Source organism: Cnephaeus nilssonii, assembly GCF_951640355.1.
Source record: "Cnephaeus nilssonii genome assembly, chromosome: 7".
Taxonomy (NCBI): domain Eukaryota; kingdom Metazoa; phylum Chordata; class Mammalia; order Chiroptera; family Vespertilionidae; genus Cnephaeus; species Cnephaeus nilssonii.
This window is the reverse complement of record NC_137078.1, coordinates 89,833,944-89,855,106: the sequence shown is the minus strand read 5'-3', so window position 1 is coordinate 89,855,106 and position 21,163 is coordinate 89,833,944. Positions and strand designations below refer to the sequence as shown.

General features: G+C 52.5%; 1 protein-coding gene across 3 annotated transcripts in view; it reads left to right on the top strand.

Annotated features, from left to right (window-relative positions):
• The window catches only part of EPHB2 (EPH receptor B2), a 181,032-nt gene extending 160,306 nt beyond the window's left edge, over positions 1 to 20,726 (top strand). The window contains exons 7-16 of one of the 3 annotated variants that reach the window (XM_079776714.1): positions 3,012 to 3,081; positions 4,997 to 5,105; positions 6,229 to 6,296; positions 13,390 to 13,512; positions 14,286 to 14,533; positions 15,475 to 15,690; positions 16,562 to 16,711; positions 17,829 to 18,022; positions 19,400 to 19,555; positions 20,309 to 20,726. In XM_079776714.1, the coding sequence (XP_079632840.1) occupies positions 3,012 to 3,081; positions 4,997 to 5,105; positions 6,229 to 6,296; positions 13,390 to 13,512; positions 14,286 to 14,533; positions 15,475 to 15,690; positions 16,562 to 16,711; positions 17,829 to 18,022; positions 19,400 to 19,555; positions 20,309 to 20,417 (1,443 nt within the window). In that variant the 3' untranslated portion in view covers positions 20,418 to 20,726. Of the gene's footprint in view, positions 1 to 2,918; positions 3,082 to 4,996; positions 5,106 to 6,228; positions 6,297 to 13,389; positions 13,513 to 14,285; positions 14,534 to 15,474; positions 15,691 to 16,561; positions 16,712 to 17,828; positions 18,023 to 19,399; positions 19,556 to 20,308 lie in introns of all 3 variants that reach the window. The other 2 variants (XM_079776713.1, XM_079776712.1) reach the window with 2 other exon arrangements.
• Positions 20,727 to 21,163: the final 437 nt, after the last annotated feature.

The following is a 21,163-nucleotide window of genomic DNA, read 5'->3' as shown; positions in this document are numbered from 1 at the left end:
CTTTGCTGGAAGTCTTCTAGAGGCCGCTGATGAATAGTGTCAGTCAGACCAGGGCGGCCTTGTCCATCGGTTCCAGCATCCCGGGGGAGGTGGCCTCCAGTGACAGCTGCCCCAAAGCACACAGGTCCATGCTCCCTTTGGCTCCCCAAGAGCTCAAGCAGAAGAGTCATTTGTGAGGCCGGCTATGGCGGATGGGCCTTTGTAGGCCACATCGATTTATGTATCTATTCAACACAAATTTCTACTTGGCAGAAGTGAAGGGAAAGGACATTCCAGGCAGAGGGAGCAAAGGTTGAGGGAGGAGGGGGGTGAATGAAAGTCCAGATTGTATTCCACATGTTGCCTAGTGTATGTGGAGCAGTATCTACAGGGGGAGGTTTGTGCATTCATTCACTTGCACATTCATTCACCCACTTAATGAATGTTGGTGATGATGACAACAATGGTGATAGCGGACACTTAAGTCCTTATGTGTGTTAGAGACTCTCCGAAAATCTTTACCCATTGCTTCCTATTGAATCTCAACAACCACTGTGTGTGGCATATAGTGGTATTATCCCATTTTTAAGATGAGAAAACTGAGGCTCATCGGACTCAAGCAAGGCACCCTCTGCCTCATTGGCCCTTAGTCTCTGGATAAGGACTCAAACGAAGGACTAGTGGATTTCATACTAAATTTATTCCCCAAACCCACATAATCCTTATTTAGATAAGGTTACTCGGGGGGGGGGGGGGGCATGGAGGAAATTGATGGCTCTAGATCAGCAACTTTGTGCCAGGGACTAACTGATCAAATTTTATCTTCACAACAACCCTGAGCGGTTGGAATTTATTGATCCATTTTCTGGATAGAAAACAGGGAAACAGTCTTTCCCAAGGTCACAAGGCAAGCAAGCGGAAGAACTGGCATTGGAGATGACTTCCAATCCCCTGCGGGGTCCTGTGCCCCACGTTAGAGAAGGGATCCACTCGGGTTGCTCTCCATTCTCCCGAGGCACCTAGGCCACTGGCTGTTACCTCCCATCTCCCTCATCTGCTCAGGAACATAAACTTCCAGCCTACGTGGGCACCCACCCAGTCTGCACAATCGATCCCTTTGGCAAGCCCGAGCAGATCGCGTGTTAGACGGCGGCCCCTAGTGGCCGAGCCTGGTGGTGCACCCTGGGTTCATAGATTGTGAACAGTCTACCAGTGTCTTCATTCCTGTCTGTCATTAGTGAGCACCTACCATGTGTGGAGCCTGGGGGTTCCCAGAGATGAATCAGATAAGATCCCTGCCCTCAAGGGACCACACTCTCCTTAGAGAAGACACATGTATCAATAAAAAATATATATTTTTTAAATATTTTTAAAAGAAAGACATGTATATCAGAACAATAGGTGGGAGACAATGGGCCTGCGCCATCTGGCTGGGGTATCTGGGAAGTCTCCCCCGCTGAGGCAGTCCTGGTGCTGGGTCTTGAATAAGGAGTAGGGACCTGCAGGCAGATGAGGAAAGGGTATTTCAGATGGGGCAGCAGGACTTGCAAAGGCTCAGGGAAGGGAGGGCTGCCAAATAAGATATCGGACATCAGGGTTACATTTGAATTTTTTTAAATAGTAGCATTGTAGTTACAGTTTTTATCTCTAATACCATTGCTCGCACTCATTTAGCTGTTTCAGGGGAGTGTTCAAGGGCTCTGTGCATCCCTGACATGTGCATGACTGGCATGTGCGTGTTTCTCTGCGTAAGGGGTCATAGATTTTCACCAGCTTCTCAAAAGGGTTCCAGATCCTCAAAGGGTTAAGTTCTCCACCCTGTTTGCTTTTCTGAACTGGGCTTTCCAAGACCAGGGCCTGTGCTTTAACTTCTGTGGGTCCCCAGTGCCCAGCCTGGCGCCTAATGCAAAGAGAAGGTTATCTGGGCAGCTGACAGATGCCTGAATGAGCATCAACTAGGCAGGTAAACATTTGCATCCAATTCAAACACATCTCCACCCCTATTGCAGCAGCTGGCTCTTTGTCCTGTCCAGGCTCCTCAGGTCACCCTGGGCAGTACTGAGGAGGTGAGAACTGGCGTTCTGCATCTCTCAAAGGTACCCAAGGACATGAACATTAGACGTGGCTCCTGCATGGTTTTGAGTCCCAAAGCAGCCATCAACTGATGCATGTGACCTTGAGCATAATTTTCCTTTTTTAATTCTTGTCTGACTCAAGTGTGCTAAGGCTGAACAGGGGTCCTTCCACTTAATCCATCAAGGGATGAGGCAGAGAGAGAAATGCAGAAGTGAGCAATGTGGGCCTTCTCCCTGCTGTCCATAAGAATTCACAGTCTAGACCCCAGAGTCTGCACACAGTGACCACTCAGTATATGTGTATTAGTCAGCTGTTGTTGATATGGTGCTGCAGAACAAACAACCCCAAATCCAGTGACCTACAACAAGTAGCTATTTTTCTTACTCATAGGTTTGTATCTGTCGGTCAGCTGAGGTGGCTCCGTTTCACTCTAGAAGTTAGGTCAAGATCTTTTCCCCTTTTTTCTCTTTCTGGAACTAGTTGTTACCCAGACTAAGCCCTCGTCATGGCAGATTGCAGAATCACAAGAGGCCAAGCCAAATCAACAAGTATATGTGAAGCCCCTGCTTGCATCATGTCCTCTAGAATATTCCAGTGGCCAAAGCAGGTCATATAGACAAACTCAGCATCCATGAGGAGGAGAAATACACTCTGCCTTCTCTTGTGTTGCAAAATCACTTGCAAAAGCTGCAGGAGTGTGATTCTGTTACTGGGAGGGAGTGAAGAATTGATAACCACAGATGTTTATCTGGTGGCCAGAACCCTCCCCACCCCCATTCCCCGCAAGTGGCAGGAGTGGTCAGTGGGCTGTGGGCCCACTGTGGGCAACAACCTCGCTAACTGTCTTCTCTGTTCCTCGGCAGGAGCTCAGTGAGTACAACGCCACGGCCATAAAAAGCCCCACCAACACAGTCACTGTGCAGGGCCTCAAAGCCGGCGCCATCTATGTCTTCCAGGTGCGGGCACGCACCGTGGCGGGCTATGGGCGCTACAGTGGCAAGATGTACTTCCAGACCATGACAGAAGGTAAGAGGTTCCAGAGGGCAGGAGGGGAGTGCTGACTTCACAAATAGAACAAACTCAAGAGCCACCTTCCTACAAAGCACCTTTGTGCACATTAGAAACGGCACCCCTGCCCCTTGATGTCAATCAGCCCTCCTTCCCTCCTGGTTGGGAGCCTCTGTGCACTGTACAAACAGCACAACCATATATAAAGGATTGTGATGTTCCGTTACCAGCATGTCAGCCAGGCCACTTCCTTTCCCACGACTCCCGGGAGCTCAGCCCTGACTTGCAGTCACTCTGAGCAAATCACACCCATGCTGTGGTCCAGATTTTCCTCATCTGTAAAATGAAAGCATCATATACAATCTGAAAACGCAAAACTACTTCATCCCTACACTAGTTCAGCAGGGAGAAGCGCTGGGATGGATTAGTAATGTCTACCCCGGGCAAGAGAATGGGAGGTTGCAGCCCATATGTTTCATGTCTCCCAGTCTGGGACCACATGGTCTCTAAGTACCCTTCCCGCTCTAATAATCTTTGAAGGGCAGCATAGTTAAAGAGCGTGGACTCTGGTGCCTGACAGATGGAAATTACAATGGAGATTCAGCCCTAAATGTATGGCCCTAAGCAACTTACCTTAACCCTCTGAGCCTCAGTTTTTCTCTTCTATAGAGGGGGATGATAACAACTGTCTCATTATCATCATAGTATAAGGATGGGGATAAATGTGCAGGACCTAGCACAGGGTTGGTGCTAGGTCTCACATAGTTAGCGCTCACCAAACAGTGCTTAAGGTTATAGTTGTCATTTCTGTGAGCCTGGGGCCCTCCCACCAGCCAGCCAAGCTCCGGGACAGCTTTATTTATGACGAGGCTGCAGCATTTTCCCTCACAGTGCCCCCATCTCTTCCAGCATTAGTTCCTCTCTCCAATCCCCCTTCCTCACAGCCAACGTTTTCACTTTTCTCAGCCCTCCGGAATGCTGGATGAGCGTTACTGACATGGGTTCTGAGGAACCGTCCCAGATCCTTCCTTTATTATTCAACAAATGTGTGCTGGCGCTAAGACCCAGAACTGACCTTGTCCCTGACTTTGACAAGCCCGTCTGGCCATGAAAGCAAATGGGAATAATAATAGAATTTAAAACGATGATGATGTTGGTGACATTGAGAATGTGCTGAGTGGTTGGCAAGAGCAAGGCCAATGTTGAGTGCATTTTACGCATTATCACAGTTAAGCCCACAGCCTTGGGTCCAACAGACCTGGGTTCAAGTGTTGGCTTTAGCCACTTTCTAACTGTGTGACCTCAAACAAGTCATGACCTCACTAAGCCTCAGTTTCCTCATCTGTAAAATGGGTTAACATAGGCAGTGCATCACTCCCTGTTCCGAGAATCAAACAAGATACGTAGCATACTTAGTACGGTGACCAACCCTTAAAACACTCAGTAACATTAATAGTTGATATTTACTGAGTGTTTACCACGTGCTTTCCACAGCAGTCCTAGGAAATGGGAAATATGATTCTCCCCACTTTACAGAGGAGGAAACTGGGCCACAGAGAGGTAAGTCACTTTATGAGAGTTCACGCAGATAGTAAGTGGCACCACTGGGACTCAAACCCAGGGAGCCTGGCCTCCGAGTCTGTGCTTATAACTGCCTCACCTTATGGGTCGGCTTATTATTGATTTTCATATCAACATTGAGATGTGGGTATTATGCCCGTGTTATTGGTGAGAAATTGAGAGTCAGAGCAGTTCATGGACTTGTCCAAGGTTACTTGTGAGCCAGTGATAGCCAGTTCTCCCCCTGAGCATGTGACAGGTACTCTGTGAGGAGCAGGAGCAGAGCCTGGGATCCCGGGAGACCCCGCAGGGCGCTGGGCTGTTAGGGCTCCCAGAGCCGGGCTGAGAACACTGCGCTGCGCTCTCTCCCCAGCCGAGTACCAGACAAGCATCCAGGAGAAGCTGCCACTCATCGTCGGCTCCTCGGCCGCTGCTCTGGTCTTCCTCATCGCCGTGGTTGTCATCGCCATCGTGTGCAACAGGTGGGTGGGTGTCCCCCAGCCCCTCCAGGCCTGGCGTGCGTCCATTCAGCCGTTCCTGAGCAGTGTTTGTGAATGGAGGAGGCGTTTCCATCAGTACCAGGGACGGAGAGAGGCTCGGGTCAGCCTGGGTACCCCCAAGTGGCCTCTCCCACCTCCTCCTAAATGGCCACCATTAGCAGCCCACCCCATTGCCCTGGACAAGTCCACTGTTCAGGGTGGCACCCTGAGATGCTAATACTTCAGCACGAGGAACATCTCAGAGCAGTGGGCAGGAGGACCACAGGATGCTGGGAGCTAGGGGGTGGTGGAGGGAACACAGATCGCCCTGCCTTTGCACTGGTTGAGGCCCCTTCATGATTGGGGCCATAAGCAGTGTCAGATGGGAGGTTGTGGCGCTGAGGGAAGGCCTCCTGGCTGAGGTGGCTGGAAAGATGGAGAGGACACAGGCAGGAGGAGGTGGGGAAGAGCACCCCAACTGGCTGGGATGGCATGTGCAGGAAGGGGGTGTGGTTCCCTGACTTCTGCTGGGGAAAGGCAAAGAGAAACTCTTCTTCCTTAAAGAGCTCCCCGCTTTATTTTTTTTAAATATATTTGTAATGATTTCAGAGAGGAAGGGAAAGGGAGAAAGAGACAGAAACGTCAGTGATGAGAGAGAATCATTGATTGGCGGCCTTCTGCCTGCCCCACACTGGGGATCAAGCCCACAAGCTGGGCACGTGCCCTGACCAGGAATCAAACCGTGTCCTCCTGGTTCATCGGCTGAAGCTCAACCACTGAGCCACGCCGGCTGGGCAAGAGTTCCCCACTGTAGAGGACACTGGGTCATAAGGTCAGATGGACAGAAGCCCCCAGGGTTTCTGGGGCCAGGGGCCGTGACCAGAGGAGATGACTTTGCTCTTTAAAAGGGGCTTGGCCGGGAAACAGCGAGCCTGGACTTGAAGGGGGAGAGTGGGAAGAGATGAGTGGGGCCCGGACGGGTGAGGCTGCTAGGCGAGGGGCAGGCAGGGAGGCCTCGGACAGGGATGTGGTTTCAAAGGCCTGCCCACCCTCTCCCTATCACCTACCGTGGCTCCCAGCTCCCCGGGCGCCTCCAGGTGGCTCCAGCCCTTTGCTCTTGTTCCAGAAGACGGGGGTTTGAGCGTGCTGACTCGGAGTACACGGACAAGCTGCAGCACTACACCAGTGGCCACAGTATGTATACCCCAGCGGGGCTGGCGCCCTTGGGCCCCGCACTGTCAGCTCCCCGGCAACTTCCCCAGCCTTCTTTCTGCCGCAGTCAGACTGCATGACAAGCCGACCCCTGAACGTGCCATGCTCACTGTCACCTCGGCCTCTGCACACGTTGCTCCCTCTGCCTGATCACTCTCCTGTCCTCTTGACCTGAGCATCTCTTCCTCTCCCTCAGGCCTCCCTCTGAGAAGCCTTCCCTGACCCCACCCCAGCGGGTTTAGGGCTGCCGTCCGTGTGTGCACAGCCCCCCTCACCTGGCTGCACTGTGATGGCCGTTCCCTTCTCTCCCCAACATGATCGCGGGAGCGCGTGGAGACCCGGAACCGTGTCTGACGCTCCCCACTGCCTCCCCAGCCCCAGCACGCTTCCCACGCAGAGTAGTCGCTACACACGTATTTATAGAATGAACACACGAGCTGAGTGAGGTGATGAGGACCCTAGGCTCCGGCCCGGGAGGTGAAAGAGAAGGGAGGAGGGTGGCCTCCTGTCATTCCTTCCTGGTGACTCCTCTGGTGACCATTCACTCCCACCCAGTGCCTCCATCCTCCCCCCCCCACCCCCCCGCACTGTCCCCTCTCACCTTAGGCCAGTGCTGGGAGCAGATATGCCGCACACACCCAGAGCGATGTCCCCTCCCCAGGGGTCCGGCAGAGAGAGAAGCCGGGTATCGATTCCTCTCCCCTGGGCCCTGGCCGAACGGACTCCCTGTGTGGGGGTAGCATGGGGGTGGGGAGAAGGTGTGTCGGAGACCTCACTCGGGGAACAGGAATTCCAAGTGGGTCTAACATAGGTTCTCAAACTGTACTCAGTGGGGTACCCTAGGGTTCCTCAGATGGCCCCTGGATAAAGGGGGCCATCAGCCTGTCCATTCACTTGTCACATATGTGCTGTAGCCTCCTATGCATGCCAGGCCCTGTTACAGGTGCTGGGACATACAAGTAAACAAACCAAACATCCCTGCCCTCGTGAACGTATATCCTAGTGTCAGGGACAGAGAATTAAAAAAAAACCAACATGTCATAAATGAGTAAAGCATATGATATATTAAAAGATGGAAATGCTGTGGGAAAAGGCAAGAAAGAAGCAGAGTAATGGATGGAGAGTGGTGGGTTCAGGGTTGTGTTTTTAACTAGGGGAGTTGGGGTTGGCCTTGCTGAGGGTTTCATTTGAAGAAAGATACTACGGAGCTGGAGAGGGGGTGAGCTGTGCAGCGATGCCTCAGGGAAGAGCATCCGAGGCGACGGAGCAGCCAGTGCAAAGGCCCTGAGCTTGCACTGTGTCTGGAAGGGTTCAGGAACAGCCACAGGGCCAGTGTGACTGGAGCAGGGTGAGGGGGCAGGAGGGGGACGTATGAGGGGCCACAACATGCAGGTCCTTGTCAATCATAGCAGGGCCTTTGTTTTTATTCTGAGTGAAATGGGGAGCTTCTAGAAGGATCTGAGCAAAAGACAGACGGGCTCTGAGTTCCAGTTCTGACAGGACTTCCCTGGCTGCCATGTAGAAAATGCACGGAAGGGTGAGGTGTGGCCAGGCAAGGACAGAAGGAGGGAGACCCTGGAGGGGGCTGTTAGGATAATCCAGGGATGGTATGATGGTGGCTAGACCAGGGGGCAGTGATGGAGATGGTGGGAAGTGGTTGGATTCTGACATATTTTGAAGGTAGAACCACTAAATTTGTTGCAGGACTGGAGGTGGGGTCGGCAAAGAGAGCAGAGTTGGGAATTCCAGATTAAGCCTCTGGGTAAAACTCAGTTTGAAGTAAACGTTCCTGGGCTTAACAATCACTGTGGACATAAATGTAAAAATGATTCAACCATTCAAATTTCCAGAAGACAATTTAGGTAACCATCTAATTGTACTGTGAATAGAAAAGGACTGTCGAAAGTGTAAAAGCAAAGAAAAGGGCAGACAAATTTAACTACACAGAAATAAAAATCACCTGCACATCAACGTAAAGGTCATAAATTACATCACGCCCTCCTATTCCCCAAGTTACAAAATCATGATCGTAGAGGGAGCTAAACATATTGACTGTATTCTATGTGCCAAGAGTTGTTTTCTTGCTTTTCGTGTACGCATTCATTTAATCCTTATGATTTCCCACTGTGAATACGAGTCAACAGCTGCTCGGGCAGGGGCTGGGTGGGAACCGAGGGTGCCTGGCTCCAGCGTGCAGGCTCTCAGCCACACTGTGCTGTCTCCACCTGGCCGAGCTAGAAGAAGACAGGCTCACACACGCTGTCACCTGCAGCCATTTGGGAGCATCACTATTTAGAGCGTGAATGAGTAACAAGGAGACAGGTGACAGCAGGGACCTATTTTAAAAAATAGACCCCGGGATTGGTTCATAGATCAACGCAATCGAAAGCTCAGGCTCACTCCCTGTGTCCGAGCAGGTCTGTTCGTTTCAAAGCACTGCCAGCCCTGAGGTCCCAGCTCCACCAGCAGCCCTGTGTGGTCAGGGCACGGGAGGAAGCTGAGAGATGTGTGACTGGCTGAAGTCCCCTTTTACGGGCTCATGTATTCCATCATTCAGCACCTGCTATGGTGCCTGGATGTGGAGCCAGAGGGACTGACCTGATGTCTCATTCTTACTCCGCTACTGGCCAGCTAGGTTGCCTTGGGGAAGTCATCGAACCTCTCTGAGTCTTGGCATCTTTATTTATTTTATTGATTTCTTTCTTTTTTTTCTTTTTTTTTTTCAGAGAGGAATGGAGAGAGAGAGCGAGATAGAAACATCAATGATGAGAGAGAATCATTGATCGGCTGCCTCCTGCATGCCCCACACTGGGGATCGAGCCAGCAACCCGGGCATGTGCCCTGACCGGGAATCGAACCATGGCCTCCTGGTTCATAGGTCGATGCCCAATCACTGAGCCACGCCGGCCGGGCTGACATCTTTATATGGGAAGTAGCAGGAATGATACTTCTTTCACAAAATTGTGAGAATTAAATAAATGAATGGATATTAAAGTGCTTTGTAATAATAATATTTAACAATAGCCAACTCTTCATTATAACAGCTAACAATTAGTCAGTGCCTTCTATTTGCCAACTACTCTACTAAGCCCTTTAAAAAGATTCTCATTGAATCCCTGCAATCCCCTTGTGAGGTAGGTCCTGTTTCTTTGTGACATCATTTCTGGCAGATCCAGAATTCAAACCCAGATCTCTGAATGCCTGGTCTCTCCTCGCTCATCCTGAATTTCCCCAATAGGTTCAGGATGAGAGGTGATGGCCCTGACAGTCATACCTCATCTAAACAACAGCCCAGTGTTTTCTGAAGAGCCTGCCTGCAGGGGTCCTCATGCAACCTCAGTTCAGCAAATGCCCCTCCTGGGAGCCAGGTCTTGTGCAAGGCTGTGGCCACGAGCTCACCTTCGATTCCAAGATACGAGCTGGGAAGCAGCAGAAAACGCTGGCTGTATAGACTCAGCCAGACTACCTGGCTTCAAACCCCACTCCTGCCACGTATTGTCTGTTCCATGTCCCCTTGGGCAGGTCATTTCACCTTTCTTATGCCATCCTTTCTTCACCCAAGAAAAAGGAGGTACAACATTAGGTTGGACCAAATAAAATTGCCGTTTTCATAGGTCCAAAGCAGTCAAATAGTGACAATTTCATAAGGCTCAGCATAATAAATAGCATTTACCTGGTAGGGTTGTTAGGAGGATTAATTGGGTCAGTACCTTGCGAGTGCCTAGACCAGAGTCTGCTGCCTGGGAATCCACATTGAATTGCGAGCCAATGGTGCTCTTAATGGTGAGGTGAAACCGAAGGGTCACAGAAGCAGGATGGCTTCCCTCAGAGTCCTGCCTTCAGTAAGTGTTTCTTGAGCATCTCCTGTGTACCACCTTCACATATGTACTCCAGAGAAAATATTCTAGGGCTCATTACTTGGGGCTCACAGACCCCTAGAGCTTCAGGTCCTATAATTCCAAAATGATATTCTGAATATGGGAGTGTACACACATGTGGATGTTTTCCCAAGGAGCGGATCCATAGCTTTTGCCAAATTCTCAAAGGCATTCATGACCCCAACGAGGGAAAAAGAGGGCACGTCAATGAGTGATGCAATTCTTCCATCAATAAGCATTTAGTTAGCACCCTCCTTGCCAGCTCCTGGGGTGGGGCATGAACAACAGGCACAGCCTCTGTGCCCTGGAGGAGCAAGTGTAAAGCAAGCCCTCCCAGGCGGCAGAGTGTTCCAGAAAGGAGGGGGCGTGGCTTGTACCATGCATGTCTGGGAGCCCTGATATAAGGTAAAAAAGCCATATAGACCTCAGGGCCAGAGGAGTGGGTGTGGAGACAGGGCTGTGGGAGCCGGAGGAGAAAGCATGGGTCTCCACGGGAGGGATCCAGGCAGGCTTCACAGAGGAGGTGGCATTTGATCTGGACAAAAGAGGAAGAGAAGGGTGATCCAGGTGGAGGGAGCCACACGGATAGAAGCACAGAGACAGGAACTTGTGAGGTGTTTCTGGGACCTCTGGGTAAATCACGCCTTTTTGCTGGCATGTAGAGGACCAGGGGGCTGTCTGTGGGGCCCATCACTGAGGGCATGGAATGCCAAGTGGAGGCACTTGCCCCTGTCCTCCTGATCATCACTCTGGCCGAGACTTGGGGATGGCATCTGATCGGTTAGCAGCACCCAGCTAGGCTTTGAGCTCCTTCTGTGCTTCTCCTCAGCACCCTGAACTGACCCCTTCCTGTCCTCCCTCCCAGCTGACCCAGCAGAAAGGGCTTTCCCCAGTTCTATGAGGAGGGAGGCTAAAAGTCAGCCCCCAAGACCCACAGGCCAATCAGAGTCCGAACAAAAGAAGGAGCAACCCCAGGGAGCTTGTGCCCCTGCTCTGAGGGGGGGTTGACTTGGGGAAGGAGGAGTCCTGGCTGAATACTCCAGGAGGAGGGTGCAGGGACCAGATCTGGTTGGACTTCATCCAGGAGGCAGTGAGCACGGTAATTAAGAGGACTGGCCCTTGGCTCAAGCCTGACAGACCTGGGTTCAAATCCTGGCTGTGCCACTGGCTAGCTGTGTGGCCTTGGGCAGATGACGTGCCTCTCTGAGCTGCAGTTCCCACATGTGTGAGATGAGAATAATGATACCTTCCTCGAGTTGTCGGGCAGAGGAGAGAGAGAAAGCATATCAAGACCCTGGCACAGGGTGAGGCACAGACAAAGGCCTCAGTAAACAGCAGCTGCTCTTCTTCTATCTCAGTCACCTGGATTCTGCTCAGCTCTGACACTGAGTGTCTGTTGTGTGCAGAGCTTTATGCCGTGTGCCAGGGAAGGGCAGCGTGAGAGAAGATCACACTCCCACCCCCTCCTCCCAGGCTCCCACAGGCTAGCATGGTGGGTCTTAACCCCTTTGGTGGGGAGGGTCCCAGGCTCCTCTGAGACTGCTAAAAGTTTTGGATCCTATGGCCAGAGAAACAAAAGTTTGCATATGTGTGTATATAAAATTACAAGATAGGGAAACCCAGAAAAGTCTACACTCAGGGACAGGTTTTGGAGAACTTTTACTTTCAACAATATTTACTCCCAGAATTTTCAGACTATAAGGAACATGCATTACTTTTCTAATTCAAAAAGGCAATAATAATAAATGCATTCCATTTTAAGAGGTTACCAGACTCCACCCCCTGTCCCGCCCCAAAACCCACCCTGGAACTGCCAAGTGGTTCACAGACTCAGATTAAGAAAGTCTGACCTAAAGGGCTAGACAAATAATCCAAAATAAAGCTCGTGTGTTAGAGCAGCGGTTATCCAACTTTTCTGTAAAGGGCCAGATAGTAAATACTTGAGGCTTTCGAGCCATATAGTCTCTAATTTAGCTACTCAACTCAGCCACTGTGGCGTGAAAGCAGCTACAGGCAAAAGGAATGTGTGTGGCTGTGTTCCAATAAAACTTTATTTATAAAACCTTATTACAAAACAGATAGTGGGCCAGTTTGCCAATCCCTACTTAGAGGTTCCACCTCCTGGATTCCTGGAATGTCTGAAACAGAGGCTGAGAGTGGTCAACTAACATGTCCAAGGTCACACTAGCTGAGCAGGGTTGATGGCCCCACTCATCAACCAACCAAGTCTTACTTATGACCCAGGGACTCCAGTTCCCAACTCCTACAGCTGCTACCAGAAAGTCACAGCCCCCAGAGCAGTGGGAGGGTGTGGGCAGGGAGCTGGGGAAGCTAGAGGGAAGCCTGGGCTGAGAGAGGGCCAGATGGTCAGAGAAGCGGAAGACCAGTTATCTGGGAGGGGCAATGTGGGATGGATCATCTTTCCCTTTTTTTTCAAAGCTTTTGTGGACTCAGTGCTGGGGTCAGAATTGGGTCTTTGACATCCAAGTCACCTCCTTCCTTCCGCTGCATAAAAAAATAAAAATTCACATCAGATCAGGAATTATGTCCATATCCTGCCTCATGCTGATCAACAGGGAATTTGAGATCCAGAAAGGTTTAAAGACTTGGCTAGTGGGGGACCCCGGAGGTGGTCCCAGGAGCCATGGTGAGGCAGCCTCCAGGCTCTGGTACTGCCTGGGAGGGCTGAGGCAGCCAGGGTCTCCTGAGGGGAGAGAAGGCTTGAAAAATAGGGAGACCTCCTTAGCAGAAGCCCAAGAACACAGTCTATTGCCTGCTCTTTCTGTATTTTTGTTACAATTCTCCCCTTTCCTTCTTGACTTCCTTCCTCCTGATTCTCTATCACAAGAGTGACAACCCTATCTATCCTTTCTTCCTTTTATGCCCACACGCATAACAGACATTGCTAATCAATCCTGACCGTCTTTCAGCAGCTCCAGGAAGTCCATTAGAGTTGGAACAAGAACTAGAACCTATTTGCTATGCCTGCTGAGCAATCTGTTCCCCTCACCCTTCTGCTCAGTGCCCATCTGCTCACCGAGGCCCAGAGAGGTCAAGTGACCTACAGGGGGTGGCCAAGTTCTTAGGGGGGGACCACATGGGGGTATATGTCCATCCATGGATGGATTGGCTCTCCCCTTTCCATTTGTCCACATCTTGAATCTGTGCATTTGACCAAGCCTCGTCTTATCCCTCAGTGACCCCAGGAATGAAGATCTACATCGACCCATTCACCTACGAGGACCCCAATGAGGCAGTGCGGGAGTTTGCCAAGGAAATTGACATCTCCTGTGTCAAAATTGAGCAGGTGATCGGAGCAGGTAGGTGGCTGGTGCCCTCCCAGGTACTGCGACTTCAACCATGTGTATCCACCCCCATGTGTACTCCTGAGACAACGTAGGATGTGGGGCAGAACCCTCAGAGGACCATCCAAGGCTTGAAGGCTCAGAATGCCCAATGGAAAAGTCCCCCAGCCCTAGCTGGTTTGGCTTAGTGGATAGAGCGTCAGCCTGTGGACTGAAGGGTCCCGGGTTTGATTCCAGTCAAGGGCATATGCCACGTGCAGGAGGCAGCCTATCAATGATTCTCTCTCATCATTGATGTTTCCATCTCTCTCTCCCTCTCCCTTCCTCTCTGAAATCAATAAAAAAATATATTTTTAAAAAAAAAAGAAAGAAAAAGAAAAGTCCCCCAAAGGTCATCCAGTAAAACTACCTCATCAACAGATAAGGACACTGAGGCACAGGGCTGGGAGGGAATGTGTACATCACATCAGAGATTGAGCTAAGTCTGGAACCCAGTTCTCTGGACTCAGTCCAGTGCTTTGTCCTTCCCACCACTCATCCCATGTCCCACCCTCCATCTCCCCAGGCCCCCCTATATCCTCACACCCTGCCATCCAAACACCACGGGACAGCCATGAAGAGTTTACTCTGACTCTCAAAGGTGGGCCCCATAGTCTACAAAGGGATTCTGTGTCCAAGAGGATGAGTTGAACATTGAGGAGGCCCCCGGAGTGGGGGTTACAGGGAGCGGGGAGGTGACACTTCCACCTGGCATGTGACATCTTGCCCCTCTTGGTGTGTCTGTCCAGGGGAATTTGGTGAGGTGTGCAGTGGCCACCTGAAACTGCCAGGCAAGAGAGAGATCTTTGTAGCCATCAAGACGCTCAAGTCGGGCTATACGGAGAAGCAGCGCCGGGACTTCCTGAGCGAGGCCTCCATCATGGGCCAGTTCGACCACCCCAACGTCATTCACCTGGAGGGTGTTGTCACCAAGAGCACGCCCGTGATGATCATCACTGAGTTCATGGAGAATGGCTCCCTGGACTCCTTCCTCCGGGTAGGGGACCACGGGCGGGGCAGGAAAAGGAGTGGCCGACATAGCTTCATATACAGTCAGAGCCTCAAAGGGTTTTGGAAATGATCTAGATCAGGAATGGCCTGTACATTTGCCACTTTCCATTCCCTTGCCCACGGCCGGCATCACTAATCAATCCCAGAAATCTCTCCAACCACACTCCAAAGCAAATCTCAGACTCAATCCAGGAAACCACAACCAGTTGATCAGCGTTAGCATACAACCTGAAATTGGTTGCCATCCATGCTCTTAGCCAGCCTTCTCATTATGCACACGGGAAAACTGAGGCTCAAGAGGTAGAGTTTGCCCAGGGTCATCCAGAGGGTCAAGCTGAAAGCCAGGACTGGAACCAGGTCTTTAGACGCCTAGTCCAGAATTTTCACTGAATCTTGGATTCCTCCAGAGCACATAGGCCAGGGGAGGAGTTCAGAGCACCGAGGAAAACTCCAAGCCCCCGAGGAGGTCGCAGTCAACCAGACAGCCGGAAAGCACTGACGAGGGGTCGGAAGTCTGCCACTGGCCTAGCTGCCCTTTAGCAGATATTTTTCAAGTACCTCGTATGTGCCAGGCTCCTCCCATATACCCTCTTGTTTAACTCAGACAGCACTGGAAGGTGGCTGTCACTTATCCCCACTTAGCATACACACACGAGGAAACTGAGACTCGGAGACGCTAGGTCATTTGTCCAAGGTTGCACAGACAGCAAGGGGTAGAGCCAGACTCAAACCAACCGTGTCTGCTGCAGTCTGTTCTCTCCACCACCCTGAAACTGGCCTCCCCTGGGCCTATGGTCCCCGAGCCCCTGAAACGGAGCCTAGGCCAGGGGGTGGGGCCCTGCCTTCCTGCCTTCCCATTGTGAACACGATCCAGAGTCTGATCCAGACCCTTCCACTGACTTTGCGTTTTCTCCACTTCTCCTGAAGCAAAACGATGGGCAGTTCACAGTCATCCAGCTGGTGGGAATGCTACGGGGCATCGCAGCTGGCATGAAGTACCTGGCGGACATGAACTATGTCCACCGTGACCTCGCCGCCCGCAACATCCTTGTCAACAGCAACCTGGTCTGCAAGGTGTCTGACTTTGGCCTCTCACGCTTTCTGGAGGATGATACCTCAGACCCCACCTACACCAGCGCCCTGGTAAGATGCGCAGGGAACAATGGTGCCAGGAGAGAGGGCATACACATCCAACTCTCCCTGCAGTACGTTTTCACCTGCTCATGCCAAGCACCATGCTGGGCCCTGGAGATGGAGAGACATAAACATGGTCCCTGCCCTCTTGAAGCTCACAGGCTGGTGGGGGACACATATGTACAGAGCAACATGGAGTGACAGGGCTCGGAGCCAGGACACAAGCTTGGGGAGGCAGAGGAAGGCTTGCTAGACGGGGTGCTATCTGAGCCGAAGGCTGAAGGGCCAGTGAAAGTTAGTCAGATGCCATGTTCTCACGGTAAGATGATACCAGGATGCAAGCTGCGAGGTAAAAGTGGTGGGCAAGAGTTTGGGAAGTTAGGCAGGGCCAGATCTTGGAGATCCTGAATGCCCAGGCTCACGACTCTCTCCTGAAAGCAGTTTGGGTTGGGGAAGGGTTTTAACAGAAAGGAACAGGGCACAGTCCCTGCCCTCGGAGAGCTCGGAGATAGTACAGTAGGAGCCAGGCAGGTAGCAAATGATCGGAGTGCTGCTCCGTATGGGAAGTGCCTCCTTGATGGAGATACAGGCACAGTTGTAGGATTCAACAGAGTGAGCAACAATTGGGTCTTAAAGGAAAGACTTTCGGAGGGACTTAAAGGACGAGAAGGAGGTTTCCAGATGGGAGAGTGGGGAAAGCTACTGCCTGCAGAGGAATAGCATGTGCAAATGCCGAGATCTGAAGCAGTGTGCTGAGTTTGGGAACAGTAAGATGCTTCGTATGACTGGTACAGCACAGGGCATATGGCGGGGCATGTTGAGAGCAGAGGCCAGACCGGTCCGCTTCCCACCCGTCCACCCTCCTCATTCTGCTCCACAGGGTGGGAAGATCCCTATCCGCTGGACAGCCCCAGAAGCCATCCAGTACCGGAAGTTCACCTCAGCCAGCGACGTGTGGAGCTATGGTATCGTCATGTGGGAGGTGATGTCGTACGGGGAGCGGCCCTACTGGGACATGACCAACCAGGACGTAAGTCTCCAGGAGAGAGCGTCTCTGGCCAGCCAGGTCGGGAAGGGGGATCCCACATTCCTGGCCTTTGCTGATCCCCCAGAGAGTGGGCGTACCATCTCTGAGATCCTGGGCAAGGGCAGCTGCCAGCCTGTAATGGCTGAGTCACATGTCTACACAGTCCCTGGACCCTCCAGGGGCTCAGGAGTAGGAAGGTCCAGCATCTACAAATCTTGAGGATGTAGTCACCTTGTGGCCAGCCCTGAATGAGACTATGTCTGCCCCTCAAGTGTTTAATTTGGGGACAGTTATTCCGGGAACCAGATGCAGTTATCGGGAACTTTTCGGATCAGGTGCTAAACTTTTAGGATCAGCCAGGAAGTCTTCATGGGACAGAGGGCCTCACACAGCAGCGGGACTTGCAGACGTGAGGGATTCCAGTGGAAAGAAGGCCCAGAGGTGGGGTGGTGAGGGGTTGCGTTGGGAGCCGTGGAGAGGAAAGCTGGTTGGAAAGGTTGATGAGGTTCAATAATGGAGTGTTTGAAAGTCAACTCAAGGAATTTCCTATTTGCAGCAATGCAGACAGGGCGGACTTGAAGGAGCTGCCTGAGCAGGGAGGGTGACCCCGTCAAGCTGGGGAAGATGAGTCTGGCCCAGTGGCAGGACAGATGGGAGGCAGGTGTTTGAGCTCCATTCCCTGACAGAGGAGCCAGGCGGGAGCCATGGGAAGGGTACAGGTCTGTGCTGTGAGGCCTGACAAGGAAGGCATCTCTCACCTGGAGCTGTAAACAGCACTGAAGTCAAGAGTGTGGTCAGGAACCAGGAGGAGGAGTCCTCGGGCCATCAAAGCCAGTAGGGGGCTCAGAGATGGGGGAGAGGGTGGATCCTGAGGCAGAGGCTATCTCAGGGTTCTGGATTCCCTAAGATTGGGCGGGGGAGGCAAGCACCCAGCTGCCAGGTGAGACTGGGGCGATACCTGGAGGCCCATCCCTGGGTTGGACCTGGAAGGTGGCCTGGAAGAGGTGAGGGCAACCACATAGGTGTGTTGTGAAATGCACTGGGGGGAAGGTAGGCCAGGCCAGAGGGCAGATGCTCTTACCCACCCACCCACCCCACTCAGCCCCTCTGTTGTCCCCAGGTAATCAATGCCATAGAGCAGGACTATCGGCTGCCGCCGCCCATGGACTGCCCAAGCGCCCTGCACCAGCTCATGCTGGACTGCTGGCAGAAGGACCGCAACCACCGGCCCAAGTTTGGTCAGATCGTCAACACGCTGGACAAGATGATCCGCAACCCCAACAGCCTCAAAGCCATGGCGCCCCTCTCTTCTGGGTATGGCCCTGCCCCTCGCTGTGGCTCCGCCCCAGCTGGCCCTTACGCTCTCCAACTGCCCTCCCACCCTGGCTACCCTGCCTCAAGCAGACACTCTGCCTGAATTGGGATGGAGAAGGATAGTTTGTTGGGTATCTGCACTGCTTTGGGGTGCAGAGGAGTGCAGGACACAGTGCACGCTGGGTGGGAGAGGAAACACTTTTAAGAGTCTCATGCTCTACCGACTGAGCTAGCCGGGCACCCAGGAAACACTTTTAAAGAATGGTCAGATAGGACTGTGTTTAAGAAAAGTTAGCAGAATCTTGGTTAGTAAATGGAAATACTCATCACTAAGTTTCCTCCCGAACTACCCTCACACTCAAACCTGTACTCTCTGTGTTTGCATCCTCCTTGACACAGCCCCCCCCCACACACACACACACAAACACGTGCATGCATGCACAAGAACATAGTCCTATACATATATATGAACATAGGCACAAATGCTCATGCTTATGCTCTCCCTCTCACACACACAATCTCACCCATGAATATACCCGTTCTCACACTCGCACTTACATACATACACAGGCACCTGAGCACACACATTCAGCAGTACAGACTCACCACACACACGTGCCCCCACAGAGGGCTCATCACACCTGTAGCCGCCACAGCCTTGCCTGGGCGCTGTCACAGGCCCCACTCATGACCCTGCACTCTCTGGGACTCTCAACCACACAGGGATTCTGAGGGGCAGGGGTCCAGTCAGGTGTCCTTGGGGTCCAGGGCTAGCTGTGTCAGAGACTCACACACCTAGTTCGTGTGGCCAACAGATCTTCGTGTTGGCCTCTACCTGTCGCTTCTCACCTTGACCCTGAGTCAGCAGCTCCTGACTTTCCGATACAAATACTGTGAGCTTTAGCCTAATGAGCCAGCCAGGAAGCCGTTCCCATTAGCGCACCAGCTTTGTCTGGACTTTGGAGAGTCGGTCCACAATTCGGCTTCTTACAGCACAACCAGGGTGGACAAGGATGGAGAATGGCTCTGGGGGAGGAGGGTCATCAGCAGTGAGTCCCCCGGAACTCCCTCCTGCTGAAATAGGAAGTGTGTCCCGCCTCACACGTGGTCCAGCCTCTCAGCGGTCCCTGCAGAGGCTTCCCCAGACTTTCCGGGTAGCCCCAGCTTTGAGTCCTGCACACTTGCTTTCTCATATTCACACATTTATGTGTGCACATGTATGCGGGTTCAAACTCACAACTACCCACAGGGAGATACGCACATACACGCACACTCACCTGTGTTCATGCTGACGGATACGCACATGCAGCCCATCCGTACCCTCTCCCCTCTGCTAGCATGTGCCCTGACCGTCTCTGTTGCCCACCCCACCCCTAGAATCAACCTGCCACTGCTGGACCGCACGGTCCCCGACTACACCAGCTTTAACACAGTGGACGAGTGGCTAGAGGCCATCAAGATGGGGCAGTACAAGGAGAGCTTCGCCAATGCCGGCTTCACCTCCTTCGATGTCGTGTCACAGATGATGATGGAGTAAGTGCCCAGCTGCCTCCGCCCACCCTCCCAAGCGGGGGCCTCAGGACAGTGGAAAATAGGCCGTGTCCCAGCAAGAGTGTGGGGACCAAAGGGTGAGATGGCCAACTTGGGAGTCACATTCTGATCGACACCCAGGTCCGCCTGCCACCCACTGGCTGAGTGACCTTGGGCAAATCACAGAAGCTCCCTCAGCCTCCGTTTTTCCTTCTGTGAACTGGGGCTTTGTAGGAGGAGCAACAGAGATACAGAGTGGGTGCCTAGGGAATGCAGGTTCCTTTCCCAGAAGCAGAGGAGAGGGCACACCTCGATCCCCTGACTCCCAGCCACATGCTCCTTCCACCTCATGTAGTCACTCACTTCAGCTCCAGATGCCCACCCCTCCCCCACACCCCTCCCCCCTTCCCTTGCTCTCTCTCTATCTCTCTTTTTTTAATATTTGTATGGACTTCAGAGAGAGGAAGGGAGAGGGAAAGAGAGATAAACACATTCATGATGAGAGAGAATCATTGACCGGCTGCCTCCTGTACATCCCCCACTGGGGATCAAGCCTGCAACCCGGACATGTGCTCTGACTGGGAATGGAACCATGACCTCCTGGCTCATAGGTCGAGGCTCAACCACTGAGCCACGCCGGCTGGGCCCCTTGCTCTCTTGAGCAGGAAACCCTGGAGAAGCCCAGGCAGCTCTCTGCCTGACCCAGAGTCCCCTCCACCCCCACACTTCCCTAACACACGTGCTTTTCTCCCAAAGGGACATTCTCCGGGTCGGGGTCACCTTGGCTGGCCACCAGAAAAAAATCCTGAACAGTATCCAGGTGATGCGGGCACAGATGAACCAGATCCAGTCTGTGGAGGTTTGACATTCACCTGCCTCGGCTCACCTCCTCCTCCAGGCCCCGCCCCCTCCACCCCACATGCCGGTCTCCCTGGTTCTCTGTCTACCGAAGGGTCAGCCACCTGCCAGGAGGCCACGGCAACAGGAAGAACCAAGCAGCCCGCCAGCCACGAGACGTCGCCAAGAACACGTGCAACTCAGATGATGGGGAAAAAGGGAACGGGGACAAAAGGAAATAGATCCCGGGAGGGGGCGGGAAATACAAGGAATATTTTTTAAAGAGGATTCTCCTAAGGAAAGCGATCATTGTTCTTGGGGGAAAAGAAAAAGGGCTTGGGAGATGCGTGCGATTGTCCAATTGGAGATCAGAAGCAGTTTCTCTCCAACTCCCTCTGGGAAGGCGACCTGGCCGGAGGCAAGAAACACTTTCAGGAAAACAAATGTGAACTGGAGAGACCACGGTCACTCTTCTCTCCTGCCCCCAGGCTGCTCTTCCAGGCCTCGCTCAACAGCCACGTGCCAGGCGGACAGATGGGCAGCCACCTGGGAGCCACTCTGGGAATACCCATTCCTACTGCCACTGGGCAAACAGAAGAATTTTTCTGTCTTTGGAGAATATTTGAGGAACTCCAATGAAAAAGACGTGTTTCTCCTATTGGCTTGTGGGGCTGAAAAGGGACCCTTGTCTTCCTGGGTCAGGGAGAACACAGGCACCCAGGAAGGTCAGCCTTCCTGAGGCTGCCACCCCCCTCCCCCCGGGTCTGCAGCTCC